Here is a 17,057-nt window from a genome sequence, read left to right as displayed (position 1 = left end):
ATTGATTAGCTATTTATTGATTTCGAGTAAGTATCTTATGGTCAATAGAATTAATCAAGTGTGTATTAAGGAATTGAGCAGGTCTGCATGGTACGAAATTTTCGCAGACTCGCTGTTAAGCTTATTATCCAATTGTTCGGGTTATTCGATCTGATCCGATGATACTACTCTCAATTTGTGTCAATTCGTCTCAAAATGCTGATTGTTAAAATTTTTGACTTGGTACGTTCAATTTCTTTTAGTGACTGTTTTGATCGTTGAACTGGATCCTGATGTGTTGTCTTGACACGTCTTAAAGACTATTTATCTGATAAATACCTAATGTTTTAATATAGCTTGCATTCGTTAATCGTTTTTTGTTTACATGTATGTGTGCCTGTAAAATTTATTTATGTAGGTATGTGTAAATTTAACATAAAATTTGAATATTTTCTGACTGTTATAAATTTCAAAAAAGTTAAAGTAATCGGGCAATAACTTAAAGTATCAATCATGAATATTATAAGGTTTATTTTACATAAATCTTAGTAAACAATATTAAGAACTGGACGAGGAAAAATGATTTAAAATTAAATTCCAGAACAACTGGTTAAAAATTTCGAATTTTGATGTGTAAAAATATTTTTCTTCTGAGGTGATATAAATTTTTGGTCAAAATAACGATCAAATAAATTTTGAAGCCATTAAAAATATATTAAGTCATCTCAGAATTTATATGGTCAGAGATTTTTTTTAATAACTTTAATTTATCATTAAAATCTATCGTAATAGTGAATTTATCTTAAAAGTGTCGTATAATTTCGCAAATACTACAAGATAAAGTGTTAAATGGATGCATAATTGATGTTTGAAAGCAAGCAAAATTAATGGATATTGTGAAATCAAAATTTTGAAGTTTTTCAAGTAAAAATTTTTAATTTTGAAATATTATTAATAAGGAATTTTCCTGATTATAAAAGAGCTGAAAATTATACAAATTGGGCTGTTTTGAATAGATTTTTATCAGTAGAATAGTAAAAATTACGGTGGACAAAAGTGGATTAAAGTAAAAACATCCAGCAAAAAAGATCCAGAAAAACACAACAACAAAGAAAAAAACAGCTGATTTGCTGGAAAAAAAATTAGGTGATTTCATTAAAGAATCTGTGACTTATTCTCATAAAATTGACATTTCTAAAGCAAACAGAATCAAGTAAAATATTTAATTAACAAAAATTGTCAACATTGAAAGAATTTTGTTCAAAAGTAAAGTGAAAAGTGAATAGAAGTGAATTTTTTGAAACGCAATAAACAACAACAAGCAAGTAAAAAAGGGAGAGTTGAATCGACATATTTAAAAGAAGAAAAAGAATTGAGCAATATTGCTACTAGAAAATTATATCAAATATGAGTCGTAATCATCGTACCCGTCTCAAAGAACAATTGTTCCTTGATGGCGATAAGCCATCATTACTCGAGACAGTCTTCAAATTTTTGGCCAACAATCTAAGCTTGATTAGTCAACTTAATACAGAAACTAACACATGGGAATTAAAAGATGATGTGATTATACCGAATGAAATTTGTGATAGGTAAGTTACACATCAATCCTCTTACTCCATTATTCTTTTCCTGAACAGATTATTATTGATATTTACATTTTATTTAAATTATGTGACATTTTCGAGACCCCATCTCATACACATACTGACATTAATGATTTTTTTTTTTCGTTTCGTTCTTAACGTAACTGAGAAGATAAGAGAAGGAAAACCATTGACCAATTTTTCGTATTTCTTATTTATTTATGTATATTGTTTTGATTTTTTTGTGTGTATGCAGATACGATGTATGTGGTTTCATGACGTAATTTTCTGTCTATCTGCCTTTTTTACATTTTTTTTCTTGCCCACATCGATGAAAAAAAAATCACATGTGCATCATGAAATTCTTTCACTACATTCATAATTCATAAACTGTAGCTTTATCAGAATTTCAAAATAGTCAATAGGACGTGTTTTCCCCTCAACATGTCGTCAATCAGATCAATATACAAATTATGAAATTGAGATAAGAATAATGTTAGTTAAATGCTAGAAGATATAGCAAAAAACAGGTTTTCCTGATTCAGTGAAGTGCAACAAAAAAAATAACTAACATTCATAATCAGATCATTATGTATGTGCTACTGCTCTACTGACTGCTTTAAGCGTAAAAGCAATGTCGAGCCCTTCAGAAAAAAAAGTTGCTTTTAATGCATCATCATGATTGTTTCACCTTAACATTGACGCATTTCGTAATGATTAGTGCTGATTTTAAATAGAAAATATAGCTTAATATGGAACTACATAGACAATAATTTTTATTGTCTCGTTTCCTATGTTCAATACTGAAAAAGTGTTCTTTGTGCATTAAAATAAAATAAGTGTTGAAATTGCTGACTATAACGCATTAAATATTAAATTGTAAAATATAACGAACTTCAGAAATTCGAATTTGAATTGTGAAAATTTAACGGTCAAAAAATATTTAAATTAGATTTGAACAGTGTAAAAAATTTAAATGTTGAAAAATTAACGAACTTTTGAACTTAAAAAAAGCATTCTGGAAAGTTCTATTCTGATCCGGTAGACATAACACAACACACCAATTCATACTTCCGACAGACTGACAAAAGCTGCATTCCCAATAGTAAAAGTTCGTTAAAAGTACATACTTAATTGAGTGCTCGTTGTCAATACTTAATTCCATTATGTCTGATCGTTTCGCCTTTTTGAAATTATTTGAGATATTTTGTTGTATTTTTTATATAAATCAACATTTCCCGCATTTCTTGTGCATTTTTTTAATGTTATGAATTGATCAATTACTTAAGCTTGAAATTATCCAACGACTAACTAAAAATATCAACGTTTATATTTTTTTGGTGAATGGCATACGCCTAATAATAGAATTAATAATATTATTTTGTAATTTCTTTATTTTTGTTTCATTTTGGTTCTTTTGTCTTTATTTACTTCCTTCTCACTCACTCACTCTCACTCGCCGATGATGATCAATTCAGTTTAATTGTCTAAGAATGAATATAAATAGACATAAGTAGTCGATCTCCTATATTTGCATATATATTTGTTATTTATGACTTCAAAATTGAAATCAAAATGAGATATTTGATTACTTTTTATTGTTGTAATGTTGCTGCACAGATAATGATGTCATTTTGTCTGTTTTGTTTCATTAATTCATTCAACATACATACCCTCATTTTATTGAACTAGTATTACTTTGGCATTGATGAGCTTCATTGAACTTGAAATATGTGTTTAGTTATTTTATTGGGGTTGTAATTCATGAATGTGATCAGTTCCTTATTTATTTATAAACAAGCTTGAGTATTAGATTGTTTCTAAGAAATCGGACAGGATCATTATACTTTTATCAATTTTTAATGCTCATAATCATGTGATTTACATATGTATATGTCTAAATCCAGAGCTCAAAGTCGAATCAGATTTTGTATGGGAAAGTCGATAAGAGTCGACTCGGCTTCAAGCTTTGCTTTGATCTTTAGATTTAACACTTAATGTGGTGAACTGGTACAAATTTCGTGAAAATTATCGAAGAACTGCATAACAGAGTTAGCGTGACTCCAATGTGAAGACGCCTTCAGTGGAGTCCTGATTCTTACAGTTGTGTCAACTCTGCTCCAAATAATGAAACTTGAATGTTTTCTGATGATTGTCGTGTGTGTCCAAATTTAAGACAACGGTTCACTCTTTATTATTTTTATCAAATGTCATCTAGCTTTCACTCTCTTAGGGAACGTTTAGAAATAACGTAACGCATAAAGGGGGATATGAAAGTTTTTACAATTCTGTTATGAGATCCAATTTTATGAAAGTGCTACAAAGCGTAACCATGGAAAGAGGGCGGAGAGTCAAAAACACAATTTTTTACATGACGTAATTTCCGAATGATACCTTAAATAAGAAAAATGCGTCAGAAAAGTTTATAATTAAAACAAAAGAATTTTAAAGGCCGAATTCTTGTCGAGGTCATGAAAAGTCTTTGGAACATGCAAATTATTTTATTTAAAATTGAATTTGTTTATGACTTTATGCTACAATCTATCTTTTCGATTGTTTGCACAAACATTTCTCAGCTTTCCGCTTTTATTCCATTTCCTTAAATTTTAAGCATTTTTTGTGCGCATTTTGATCGTTAGATAAGAAGAATGTTCTAGAACTAGATTCAGAATGTCTGAATTTCAGTTCTAATAAAGAAATTTAAATTGTTTTAATCATGCTAAGCTTTACTAACTTACTTCCTTGGTGAAGGCGAAAGAGGGCCCATTGCAGCATTTAGAGCATTTAGAGTTCGTTAGAAGCTGCCAGATAACTTCTAGCAGTTTCAAATTCCCAGCACTTTTGCATCGTTGCTCACTCAGTAATCCCATGAGATCTTAGGTTAACATGCTAAACTTTAAATTGAATAAATCATGTGTATGGAATTAAAATTCGTATTAATTAAAGAATCGACTAATAACATTGAACTTAAAGCTTTCGTGGGTCGATGTCCTTATAATGAATAATACAATTTCGACGAAAATGTCAAACCAAATAATTTTCGAATCTTAATATTGAGCAATAACACATATTGGCTTATTAAATTGCAATTTTCTTCTTCAATAACGGTGAATCACCTGCAATTAATCACTAAATTAATCTTACGAAATCACTTTGTTATTTAATGTAAATTCATGAAATAACTTTTTAGTTTCAAAAATTAATGAAATTTGGATTTGATTTGAAAGGAAATAGATTATTAACTTTTAAAAATTATGGAAATAAATTGCAAAACCAAACTCTTCAATTTAAGAGGCTTTTCATGTATTACTATTATTTGCGTAAGATACTTTTGAATTTTGCTACATCTTGCGTATAAAATTGATGCAAAAATGGAACGAAATAATGAATTTACAAACACTTTCCTAGAAATAGTGAAATGTCAACGTAGCCATTCCGAGCAGATTGAGACGATGACGTTTGCAATGCATTCATCATGACGTCATGAAGATCAAATGACCGTCATATGACGGAAAAATACGTAAAGAGATCATAAAACGTCTTCCGCTTGGAATGTCCAGACTGTTAATGAATGCATTGACGTAAAGACATTTCTAATTCTTTTTCATAAAAATCAAGATCATCTTAATTTTCGAGTTTTTTATCAACTTGAAATAAATGCAAGAATACACAATAAAGTCTGATCGGTTACCTTCTCGATGAGAATGGACTATATTTTTACCTTTTTGAATCCTAAAAACGCTTAGTTATGCTTTAATTAACTTATTTTAATAGACACTATGTCGACTTCAAATTAAAGTCCATGTTGTTTTATAGTAGAGCTAGAAGACGACTTGAATTTTGTAGAGCGTCGAATCGACATGAGTCGAATTTTCTTACAGTATCATAGTCGTTTTATATTATCATAGTAAGGCATTTGCGAGCTTCAAATCTTTATTTGTCCCAAAAAAATTTTAACACTTCCTGAAACAATTTTTAAAACCCTTGTGTATATCCCTAATCATCAAATGTAACTACAATATATATCTCTAAAAAGGATTTAAAAAATTACAAAAGTACTCGTTCTTATCGAGTTACTTCAGCGCATTTTTGTCCCAGCGATCAGTAATTGATTTTTAAGTCAGTTCCCTGTCTATAGAACAAGATCCAGTAGGATCCATATAACTCTCAGATCCTCAAAAACAAGATCCAGTAGGATCCAGGTCACTTCCAGATCTAAAAACAAAGATCCAGTAAGATCCAGGCCACTTCCAAACCTAAAACATAAGATCCAGTAACATCCAGTAAGATCCTGGTCACTTCCAGACCTAAAGCATAAGATCCAGTAAGATCCAGGTCACTTCCAGACCTAAATCATAAGATCCAGTAAGATCCAGGTTGCTTGCAGACATGAAACACAAGATCCAGTAAGATCCAGATCACATCCAGACCTAAAAAACAAGATCCGTATATAACTTCCAAAAATTTAAGAACTTCATCATTTAACGGATTTTCATAATTCAAACCTCATAACGGTCAAAAAAATTCAAACATTGTTCAGTAAACACTGTAAAAACATCGAAAAACATTGAAGAACACTGTAAAACAATGAAAAAACGTGTTGTTGTTTTTGTTGTTGTTGTATATGAAAATTAAAAACTGTTAATTATAGTATTTATGCTTTGATTTGAAACTTTTAAATGCCCGGGGCGCCAATAACTTTATGGAACTGATCTTTTAAAACCATTCCGAGCTCTCTACGATGTCTAGTTTTCGAGATCTCGCGTTCCAGCCGACCGACCGACCGACCGAACAAAGTGTCTTATTAAGCTACCTTTTTGAAATAAATTTCAAAAATGCGCTAAAAAGGAAGAAAATGGAAGATACAAAAGTGCCTTGATAACTCACATTGCAAGGTGCGGACTAAGAAAGTTGTCGTTGAATTTGAACTCCCGAATTTTCGAATCCCATCAACAAATTTTGGAAATTTAGATGCTTTTGCTTCAAAAATGTAGCACGAGAACTAAGAATTTAGACAACATAAAATGTTTGAACGAGTCATAAGTGATTTTGAAAAGAGACAAGAGCCGTTAATTCACGGTAGAGAGAGTATTATTGAAGTTTCGAAAATTCTGAAATATTAATGACAGTGTCAAGTAAGACAGTTAAATTCCATTCAATTTGATACCTGTCATACCAAACTCAATAACTGGGAAATTCCACACTAAAAAAATTTATAACTTTGTTATTTGTTCAATAATTTATGCCATAAAACCCCCAAAAACTGACATTTTAATCACACAAATCTAATTTCCATACCAACCATAACACACATGCCGTACATAATTCCTACACTAGACTAAACAAATGCGCTTCAGAAACTACAAAGAGAAAATGCGATGACATCTGCAATAGTTTTAAAAAACTCAAAAAAAGTTGAATGAAAGTGAAACCCGAAAATAAAATAGACAGCACAGCATAGAAAAGAGATACAATGTCACTTTTATGAAAAAAAAAAATACATAGCTGAATAAAAACAATGAAAATGAAAAGAACTTACATCATCATAATGCATTCAAGGTTTTTATAGCATTAACATAAAACTCCTCAGTAACTGTAACTGCTGCTTTTTTTTATTAATTTTAATTTCTCGTGAGAAGTAAAACTATTTTTTGATGGTTGTGCTTGTTGTAGGGTAGAAAAAGTTAGTTTATTCAGTCGATTGCAAGCATAATTGTATGAAAGTTATTGATTTGTAATTTTGGCAATGCTTAATTTTGTGGAAAGTCTTTTTTGAGTATAAATAAAATATTAAGTGTTAAGGCATAGAAAAAGTATGTCGGAAGAAAATTTATAGGGCTATAAAGTTTGTATTTAGGAATGTATCCAGGACAGTTATTTTTTATTGTGTATGATCGTTCAGTGATGACGTCATGCATATGTTCATGCTATGTACTCGAACAGACAAGGAGGTTGCTCATGAGGATGCTCTCAGAATTGAGCATCCTTTGTCTGCATTGTCTGTTAAAGGCAATCAATAACACACATTCTGCTTACAATGACCAAAAATTTTGAGCTTCTTAAATAATTTATTCCTGATTTTTCATAACTATTGAGTTCTATGGATTGCTCTATGTCTATTGTCAATATCTGGAATCATATTTAGAATGTGTGATCTAATTGCCAGGAACAGGAGCTGGATTCATTCCAGTCTGATCACTTGATGGTTGACTTTGTTGAGGAGGTGGACCTTGAGGTGAACCTTGAGGAGGTGGGCCTTGGGGAGGCCCTTGAGGAGGTCCTTGTTGACCATTTGCTGGATTATTTTGATTCGATTGTCCCATTTGACTATTTTGCATATTTTGATTACCTTGTTGTCCTTGATTTTGTGAGTTTGGTGGTGGAGGGCCATTTTGGTTTGGAACTTGCTGGCCATTATTATTTTGAGGAGGACTTTGCTTTTGACCATTTTTGCTATTTGGAGCTTGTTGGTTATTGGACTGCTGTCCATTCATCTGTTGATTCTGTTGTCCGTTATATGGTTGTTGATTATATCCATTATTTGATCCTGATTGTCCATATCCTTGTTGTGGGCTATACCCATATCCATATCCTTGTTGTTGACCATAGCCTCCTTGTTGACCATAGCCTCCTTGTTGTCCATAACCTCCTAGTTGTCCATAATCTCCTTGTTGTCCATAACCTCCTTGTTGGCCATAATTTTGCTGATTATTTCCATATCCCTGAGATTGACCATAACTTTGGCCATATCCTTGCTGCTGATAACCTTGATTATTAAATCCGTTCCCTTGTTGCCCATTGTTACCAAATAATCCTTGATTTCCTTGGCCGTAGTCATAATCTTGAGATTGACCATATCCTTGTTGTTGCTGATTGCCAACAGCATTACTACTATACCCAAATAATCCTTGCTGTTGACCATATCCTTGTTGCTGTCCATAGCCTTGTTGCTGACCATATCCTTGTTGCTGTCCATAGCTTTGTTGACCGCTATTTCCAAATAATCCTTGCTGTCCATATCCTTGTTGTCCATAACCTTGTTGTCCATAGCTTTGCTGACCGCTATTTCCAAATAATCCTTGTTGCCCATACGCTTGCTGTCCATATCCTTGCTGTCCATACCCTTGTTGACCATAGCTTTGCTGACCGCTATTCCCAAACAATCCTTGTTGTCCATAACCGGAGTTTTGTCCTTGGCTATTTTGATTGTAGCCTTGGTTATTTCCATAAGGATTGTAAGGAGAACGCTTCGTTGTAGTTCTTCTGCCTCTTTGTCCATAATTATTTTGACCATTGACGTAGCAAACCTTAATAGTAATGAAGTAAGTTCTTGTTATTTGACAATTCTTGTATTTTCGTCCACTCGTAAAGAGCGTATTTGTGAGTTGAGCTTGGAATTTCAAAGAATTGGAACTTCCAGATATTTTAATGATTTGAGTAGAGATACTTACTAATGCCACAGCCAATATCACTAAAGTTATTTTGAACATTTATTCTTGATTTTATTGAACAATTGAAGTATTAAACTGATGAATATTAGAAATTTGATTCCTGCTTATATAGCACAACACTTTGGTGCCAAAAAAATTAGTTTGGAATTTTCCGGAAGTCACACAAATAAATATCAATAATTAATTTATCAAAACATCAACAAGTCCCAAAAAATTATAGCCTGTGCCTGAATGTAAAAGATAATAATAGTGCAAAAATGTTTATTTTTATAATTTCAGATTTTTACAATTCTATCAAAGTTGCTCGTTGGACATAAATGACAGTTTTATTAACATTTTCAAAGATACAAATAGAACGCCACTAAAGTTCGTCTCACTACGCAATGGCTCAATATCAGACGATGGTATGCGACATCTTTTGAATCATAAGCTAATATCATTATCATTATGGTATTGTGAGAAGTTAACGCATGCAACATGGCAGCATTTAGTTGCAAATGGAAGTGAATTAAAGAATTTAGAGTTGGGAAAGCTGGTGGACGTACTGAAGAATCATGAGCCGAATGAAAAGACACCATTAGATTTTCAATTAGCCCTACCAAAATTAAAGCGTCTTGTGCTTAATGGTGTTGCACTTCAATCATCTGTATCGTTTAGTCATTTACACGAGTTATCATATCTTGATCTTACAGCATGTCTCTTTGCTGACTTTTCACTTGAAAGTCTCATTCATCTTCCACAATTGCAAACATTGATATTATTTAATGTATGGCCATTGGAACGTGAAATGCCAACAATATGTAAATTGAAAAATCTACGAATGTTAGATATTTCATTATCAAAGTCCATGATGCCTTCCTATTCATCACCCAATAAGACATTGGAGTATATTGTCGAAAGTCTACCATCATTAGAACATTTAGATATATCTGGAACTAATCTGTAAGTATTATTTGGGTTATTTATTGTAGTTTTAATGCTTGAGAGTAATCCCTTGCCCTAAAAGTAACTGTGGTCTAAAGCATTACTCGTAGCATCCAAACTATACCAAGATAATTTAATTCTCATGATTATCATGATCATAATTGAAAGACACCTTATTAAAAGCAGTCAAAAGCTTCAAATCATGTCGGTCCACGAAACGTCTATTACGTCTTAGACACGAATTCATAATTTCGTCATTAACAGTTGCTGTAGATTTGCAAAATCACTTTCGTGATGCTTTATTTGAGCTATAATAAACAATATTTCAATCCTACATGCGTACAAAATTTATTATGTTTTCTCCAATTATTCATGCTACTCATAAACACTTTTATGCATTCTATTATGGAGTTTTTATGCATTCACTTCTGTTGCTTTGAATTGTTAATTTCGGCAAAAGTCGCATATTACTTAATGATAACATTCGATTGTATCCGAACGGCACTACTTGTTCGCTAGGGCACCATTACGTTGTCGTATGCTTTCTCGATACCGCGACCGGGACCGGAAAATCCCGGAAATCTTCAGGAACCGGGTTTTCGGGAAAGCATAATTGTGCTTCTCGGGGTAAGAATAGTTATCATCAAGATCTCATGCAAATCTAAGGTAGTAAGATGATTCAGAGCCTCTAATACTATGATAATGGATGCTAGACTAGTGCTCCTACGTCATTCATGAACGACTACTTCATTGAAATCATCAACATGTTATAGAATCTTGTCGTTTTGTTTGGCAACAAATACACATTTTAGACAGCAACAGCAGTTTTCATGTGCTGACTTCATTCATTGTTGATTTATTTCTGACATTTTCATAAGCTTTTATCAATCAGTTAGAGGTGTGCAAAAGTCAATATTATCGCTTATTAATGACATGAACGATTGAACTTTGTTTAAAATTCTCGTCATGAATGACGTGACTTGATTGCAAGCATAGACTTTAATAAATAAAATCAATCAAAAGCCAATTTTGAGTTCAATTTTAACTAATTTTTATAATTTTTCAGGGCTGGTACAGGAGTAGCACAGCAGGAAGCTACATGTGGCGGTCACAGCTCGGATATTCCAGGATTAGCAAGTCGCGTTGAACGCCCATTAAAATTCTTAGGTTTATATGATACAACAAATTCGGCATGTCGTCGTCATGACATACCGGCACTAACAATTGCTGGCGATGCGAACGAGGATCAAATTCTATTATCTGCCATTATGTATCAAGATCGTAATGAAATGCTCACCAAAGTGCTTAATGACTTGTATCATTTATTGAGATTTGAAAATTGCACGCAAATTGATCGGGCATTGCGTGCTGTACTGATTGCAATGGATAAGCACATAAGCGTTAAACATATTCAAATTTCGGGAAGTGCAACATTATTTTACATAGTAAAATGCAAAGAAAAAGTCAAATTCGGATCTATACTAAAGAATCATATAATTCGTACTTTATTAAATGGAATGTCAGCTCATCTTTCGGATGATACGATGATGAGAAATGGATGCTTAACATTATGTCAATTCTCAATACCATCGGATGTTGTAAGTCCTTCATTTATAATTCATTCCTATTTGCAGATTTAATTAACATGTCACATCTCTTACTTTTCAGCTATTTGAATATGAACGTCTTGTGAGAATTTTATTGCATGGTGTTAGTGGCACAGAGCAGAGCTTCGTACAGCGTATTGCTATTTATTTATTAAATTCTCTAGCATGTCAAGTCGATGGAAATCAGAAACTATTTTTAGGCAATCTTGGAGCAATTTCGGTAAATTTATTTATTTATATCTTGTATCAATAACTTATTGCTTCCTTTATATCCTGTAGACAATGTTGAATCTTATTAATGATCGCCTAAACCGAAAGGTATTTGATGATGTGATGGAAGTCGCTTGGTCAACAATGTGGAATGTGACTGATGAAACAGCTATAAATTGTGAAAGATTTTTAGAAGGAAAAGGCATGGAATATTTCTTAGGATGTTTAAGAGTAAGTTGTGCATTTTAGTCATTTATATGTTCTTAACTTAATGCTTTCTTGTCCAATAAAATAGTGTTTCCCAGACAAAGATGAATTGCTAAGGAACATGATGGGATTATTAGGAAATGTCGCAGAAGTGAAATCCTTAAGACATCGTCTTATGACATCTGAGTATATTGCTGTCTTTTCGGAACTGTTATTTTCAAATAGTGATGGAATTGAAGTCAGTTATAATGCTGCAGGCGTATTGGCTCATATTGCATCAGATGGTCCAGACGTGTGGACTATTCAGACACCATCACGTGAGGATGTACTAAATCGAATGTATTCAGCTATTGATAGATGGAATTTAGAGACAGAAAGGAACATTAATTATAGGAGCTTCGAGCCAATATTGAGTTTAATTAAATGTTATGAGACACCGGCATGTCAAATTTGGGCTGTTTGGGCTTTAGCTAATTTAACGAAGGTAAGTTGATGTTTTATGTCATGTTTGTAGAGGAACTGATTATTTTGTATCAAAAAAGCTGCTAATTTAAAAACAATATTCAAATTTTAATAAACTGTTAAAATTTGAATTTTATTTGTTCCTTAAAAATCAGCAAAATACAAAATTAATCTGAACTTAAAGTCAATGATTTTGAAAATTATCAGTTCCGACATAAAAATAGATGACACAAAAACTAATCATTTCCTATTTCCTCTCATTTAAAAAATTAGGTCTATCCCGAAAAATACTGTAAATTAGTAGAGCAAGAACATGGCGTGAAATTGTTAATGGATTTAATGGATCACATGGAAACCTGTGAGAAACTCAAAGAATTAGCACAAATAGTTCTGACTAACATCGATCAGAATAATCAGAAATACATGGAGGAATAATATTAGTTGTACGAAATGATGGTGGCGCCTCGATAAAAAAAATTGAGATAATAAGTTCAAAACAGCTACCATCATTTAAGGTCAAATAGAATTATTAATCGTTCTAGTTATGTTAGTCTTTTTGTTGTTGAGAAATTAGTGTTTTATTATTCTTTTTGTCTCTCAAGGATATTAATTTGTTTAATTTATGATTTTTTTTGTGAAGATTTCATCAAAAAAAAAAGATCAGATTTTTTGTTGATGAAGAAAGGAAACATTAAATTGAGTAAAATGTTGATTACAACACACACACACATTACATGATTTTTAGCATTTTAAAATAAAGGATGTAAATAACAATAATAATTTTTTGACAATGCTTCAAAATGGAAGGATTAAAGGAAATTAGAGGAGATAGAAAATCTAGAATGTAGTTAGGAAACACTTTTACTGTTCTATAACTTCTTCTCTTAAAAATAAAATTCACAAACACACAAAAACACAAGAAAAATGAAAAAAATTGTAAGCAGCAGCAGCAGCAGCAGTAGATTACCAAAGCAAAGAAAATTTTTATCTTTTTTTGTCTGTTTATTAGGGATTGATAATAATAATTGTAAAGAGTTGTCACAACCTTGACTTTTTAATTATATATAGAACATTGTAAAAAAATAATTAATTGGAACTGGACCTATTAAAGTCGATACGAAAACATAAAAAAAATTTTTGGAAATTTTTGCAAACGAGTTGCTTGAAAAGTTAATTTTTTTTATCTACATTTAATGAAAGTTCTTGTTTGTTTTGGAGTAAAAAAAAGAAATGTTTTTGTAGGGCTTAGAAATTATGTAAATTTTCATCTCCTAATAAATTTTCTCTATTTGTAAATAGTACTTGATGGATGGACGAATAAAATGCTAATTTTTGCTCATAAATAAGAAATAGTAACACAGCAAAGTAAAAATTGTATTGCAAGTTTTGAATAATAGACATTGAAACTTTTAAAGTATATTCAAAACCTTACAAATGTTTTTAAAATGTTTGAAAACCCTACAAATTAAAAATTAACGGGCAAATTCAAATGTTATGTCATCTCGGAAAACATTTGTATTGTTTTATTGTAAAATTACATTTGTAGAGTTTTGAAACGACAAAAACAATTGAAAGGTTCTCAATTCAAAATTTAAATCCTGAAAAGCCGCTAAATAGTCAAAAAATTCATTTTTCTTTCTGAATAAGAAAATAAAACTGCAATATCCTCTTAAATATTTATAAAAAAAAAAAAAATTAAATAATTATTGTTACAATTAATTAAAGCATATTAAATTAACGATTCTTCTCATTCTAAATTTTTTAAAATTATAGTTTTTGTGCAAGAATAACTGAAATAATGATAATAGCAAACCTAGTAATAAACCTGATATTTGGTCACGAAAAAACTGAATTAAAGTTCATTATCATGTTATTTGAACGCATATGTAGCATTGAACTTAAGCTTATATAAAATCGTGATTTTAATGCTGCAAAATTTTAATGCCTCTGCACATATACATACATGCATTGAATTTTTGACTCGAATTTTTATAAAATTTAAAGCTTGATTCTAGGGGTGTCAAACTTTATTCCTGAAACGTACATCAGATCGCAAAAAATATCGGGACTTAATTAATCTAGAATTAAAATCAAATTCAGCAGAAATGTGGTATAAGACCGGATGCTTCCGATAAATGTTAAATTTCACTTAGAAAATCACTTACCTAAGAGCAATAGTAATTTTACGACCCAAATACCAATTCTCATCAAAATGTAGCACATTAAAGTGTGGTTTAATGCATTTTCAATTTCCAACTTAACGGTTTTTAACTTTTTGAATTTTAACGGTCAAAATATTTTTGAATTAAGCGAAGAAATTTCAGTTTTAAATTTTTTGAAAAAAAAAAACCGATTATTTTTGAAGTGACGGGAGTCAGATTTAAGCTTTCATTGGAAGAATCCTGTCCCATTCCTGCATCACTCGTTTCTTTTCTGGATTAATTAAGTTCCAAATCTATTTAGGAAATTGGGGTTCACTTCAGGAATTGAATTTGGCATCCCTACATAATTCAATGATTTTGAACTTTAATTCAGTATTTCTCATGCAGTTGATCCTTAACCGCACCTATTTATCTATACGTTTTGTAATAATTTGTAATTTATATTTAAATTTCTTGTCGCTTTTTTCCTTCCTATTTTGTCTTTTTTGAACCAATTCAAGCGTATAAATATTAGAGTATATATTTAATTTTAGTGACATTTAAAGTTAATTAATGAAAAAAAAAATTTAAAACAAATAAATGAGTTTTGTTCTTTTTGTGAAAATGAAAAAATGAGCGAAAAAATATAAAAAATGAAAATAACAATTTAATTAAGTTTTATTTTTTTTTTCCTGTGAAAATTTTTAAAATATATATTTTTGAAAATTTCAAATCTTAAGGCTTTGTTTCTTTATTTCTCAATTTACAGACCAGCTGTACATTTTAAATTTTAGAAGCTTGCGTTCGAAGTCAACTAGAATGTTGTATGGCAAATATGACCCTAGTTTGTCCCAAGTTGACTCGACTCCATACAAAATTCAATTCGACTTCGAGCTCAAATTCAAGCTTCTATGACTCCCAAAACAGTTGCAAAACAGGCACCTGTGACAGGCGAAAACCGTACAAATTCTTGATAATTTATTTGGCTTTGTAAGAAAAACCTTACAAATTATCAAGAATTTGTATAGTTTTTGCCCGTCACAGGTGCGTGTTTTGCAACTCTGCCCCAAAACTACTTCCCAAAACCAAAATGATAAGTTCTTCTTGATCCTCCCTTATTATCATTTCCATAATCATCATCACCATCGTTTTGCTTCTTCTGTCCTTTATTTCCATTATACACAACATTATATCCACTTCCTCCAGTGATTGTATAATGATAGTGTCGTCTATTTCCATTATTTTTATTTTGCTGATCCTGAGTTTGTTGTCCATAATCAGGTGAATTTTGAGGTGGGTCTGTTCGTGGTGGACGTGTACGAGGCGGTCTTGTTCTTCTTGGTGTTGTTGATCGGGGACTTGTTGGTAAACGGGTTGTTCTTGGTGGTCGAGTTCTTCGAGGAGTTGTACTTCTGGGAGTTTGGGTATAATAATTAGGTTGCTGATTATTGTAAGGAGATTTAGTGTAGCTGGGTGGTTGATAGTTATATGGAGGCATCTGATTGTTGGGATATGGATTGTTATTATAAGGATATTTAGTAGTTGGATACTGCTGATTATTTATTGGATAAGGAGGTCTGGTTGTGGGTTTCATGAATAAACCCGTTACGTAATTGTAGTATGAATAGTCCGGTTGAGGCTGAGTGTAATAATAATCATAGTAGTTGTTATTGGTATTGTCTTGATAATAGTCGTAATATGGATAACTTGGGTCTTGATTTCCTTGACCGTACTGGTAATAATTAGTGTTATAATTTTGATTCCATCCAGAAAATAAGCCAGGCTGATTATAATTATTGGTTGGATACGGATTGAATAGTCCACCACTGTATTGATTCCCATTATAATATCCAGAAGTTGGATTCACATTATTACTGTAGCCATAATTAGGATATGGATTCCCATAATTATTGTAGTATCCAGGGTAGTTGTTGTTGTAATTATATCCTTGATTTCCATTCAAATTGAAAAGGCTCGATGAACTTTGTCTAGTTGGTGGAGGTTTCGTCGTTTTACCACCGAAGCATACCTGTTGAAATAAGCTTTTTAGAACTAAGACTTTAGACAGCTTAAGCTTTAACTCAACCAAAATCTAGAAGAGAACTTACTGACGTAGTCACCAGTAACAGCACAATCACTCTCAACATCTGTTAACTGTTAATCTAGAGAATGAGGGAATCAAACTATTTTTAACGCAGTTCCTTCTTTTATACCAATATAGATTTTGATTGTGGAGCAGAAGAAAAACGGAAACAGCTAAAATAACAATTCATTTGCAGCAAAATAATAGACACAAACTGATTAAAATTATAGCCATTCATGTGATAATGACAATTTGAAAAATGACGTTGTGAAAAAATTAATAAAATTTGACACACCCAAAAATTAACAGGGTAGGTCAGGGGCGTAACAGTTTAGCAAACAATCATGTATGCAGGATCTTTGGAAATTCATTGAGTTCTGCCAATTCGTTCGGAATATTTCTCATTT

The 17,057-nt window shown here is 31.5% G+C and overlaps 3 protein-coding genes across 3 annotated transcripts; 1 reads left to right on the top strand and 2 right to left on the bottom strand.

The window, feature by feature from the left end:
- Nucleotides 1-735: 735 nt before the first annotated feature.
- LOC139085732 (protein zer-1 homolog) lies at nucleotides 736-15,190 on the top strand. Its single transcript, XM_070633869.1, has 7 exons — nucleotides 736-1,571; nucleotides 9,296-9,958; nucleotides 11,007-11,538; nucleotides 11,609-11,767; nucleotides 11,827-11,988; nucleotides 12,053-12,448; nucleotides 12,700-15,190. Exons 1-7 carry the CDS (start codon nucleotides 1,387-1,389, stop codon nucleotides 12,859-12,861), a joined length of 2,259 nt encoding a protein of 752 aa, XP_070489970.1. The 5' UTR covers nucleotides 736-1,386; the 3' UTR covers nucleotides 12,862-15,190.
- Nucleotides 7,614-9,084, bottom strand: LOC139086143 (uncharacterized). The gene is made up of 2 exons (XM_070634479.1): nucleotides 9,017-9,084; nucleotides 7,614-8,872 (listed from the first exon to the last, which is right to left on the bottom strand). The coding sequence occupies exons 1-2, from the start codon at nucleotides 9,053-9,055 to the stop codon at nucleotides 7,721-7,723; spliced, it is 1,191 nt and encodes a 396-aa protein (XP_070490580.1). The 5' UTR covers nucleotides 9,056-9,084; the 3' UTR covers nucleotides 7,614-7,720.
- Nucleotides 15,191-15,293: 103 nt separating the features above from the next.
- Nucleotides 15,294-16,765, bottom strand: LOC139085740 (probable serine/threonine-protein kinase clkA). The gene is made up of 2 exons (XM_070633880.1): nucleotides 16,676-16,765; nucleotides 15,294-16,596 (listed from the first exon to the last, which is right to left on the bottom strand). Exons 1-2 carry the CDS (start codon nucleotides 16,712-16,714, stop codon nucleotides 15,640-15,642), a joined length of 996 nt encoding a protein of 331 aa, XP_070489981.1. The 5' UTR covers nucleotides 16,715-16,765; the 3' UTR covers nucleotides 15,294-15,639.
- Between the last annotated feature and the right edge of the window lie 292 nt (nucleotides 16,766-17,057).

The sequence above is a fragment of the Chironomus tepperi genome, unplaced genomic scaffold, assembly GCF_022539635.2.
Source record: "Chironomus tepperi strain 1889 unplaced genomic scaffold, CSIRO-AGI_Ctep_v1 contig_9, whole genome shotgun sequence".
NCBI classification, from domain to species: Eukaryota; Metazoa; Arthropoda; class Insecta; order Diptera; family Chironomidae; genus Chironomus; species Chironomus tepperi.
Note: the sequence above shows the minus strand (reverse complement) of the source record. Positions and strands in the feature narration are given on the sequence as shown.

What these genes read in the sequence shown, in the direction of transcription:
- LOC139085740 (XM_070633880.1), bottom strand. Translation starts at nt 16,714, where the DNA reads ATGTTGAGAGTGATTGTGCTGTTACTGGTGACTACGTCA. An exon ending in TGTTACTGGTGACTACGTCA is followed by an intron (nt 16,597 to 16,675) that starts GTAAGTTCTCTT and finishes TTATTTCAACAG; the next exon opens with GTATGCTTCGGTGGTAAAAC.
- LOC139085732 (XM_070633869.1), top strand. Translation starts at nt 1,387, where the DNA reads ATGAGTCGTAATCATCGTACCCGTCTCAAAGAACAATTGTTCCTTGAT. An exon ending in GATATATCTGGAACTAATCT is followed by an intron (nt 9,959 to 11,006) that starts GTAAGTATTATT and finishes ATAATTTTTCAG; the next exon opens with GGCTGGTACAGGAGTAGCAC. An exon ending in CTTTAGCTAATTTAACGAAG is followed by an intron (nt 12,449 to 12,699) that starts GTAAGTTGATGT and finishes TTAAAAAATTAG; the next exon opens with GTCTATCCCGAAAAATACTG.
- LOC139086143 (XM_070634479.1), bottom strand. Translation starts at nt 9,055, where the DNA reads ATGTTCAAAATAACTTTAGTGATATTGGCTGTGGCATTA. An exon ending in TGATATTGGCTGTGGCATTA is followed by an intron (nt 8,873 to 9,016) that starts GTAAGTATCTCT and finishes ATTACTATTAAG; the next exon opens with GTTTGCTACGTCAATGGTCA.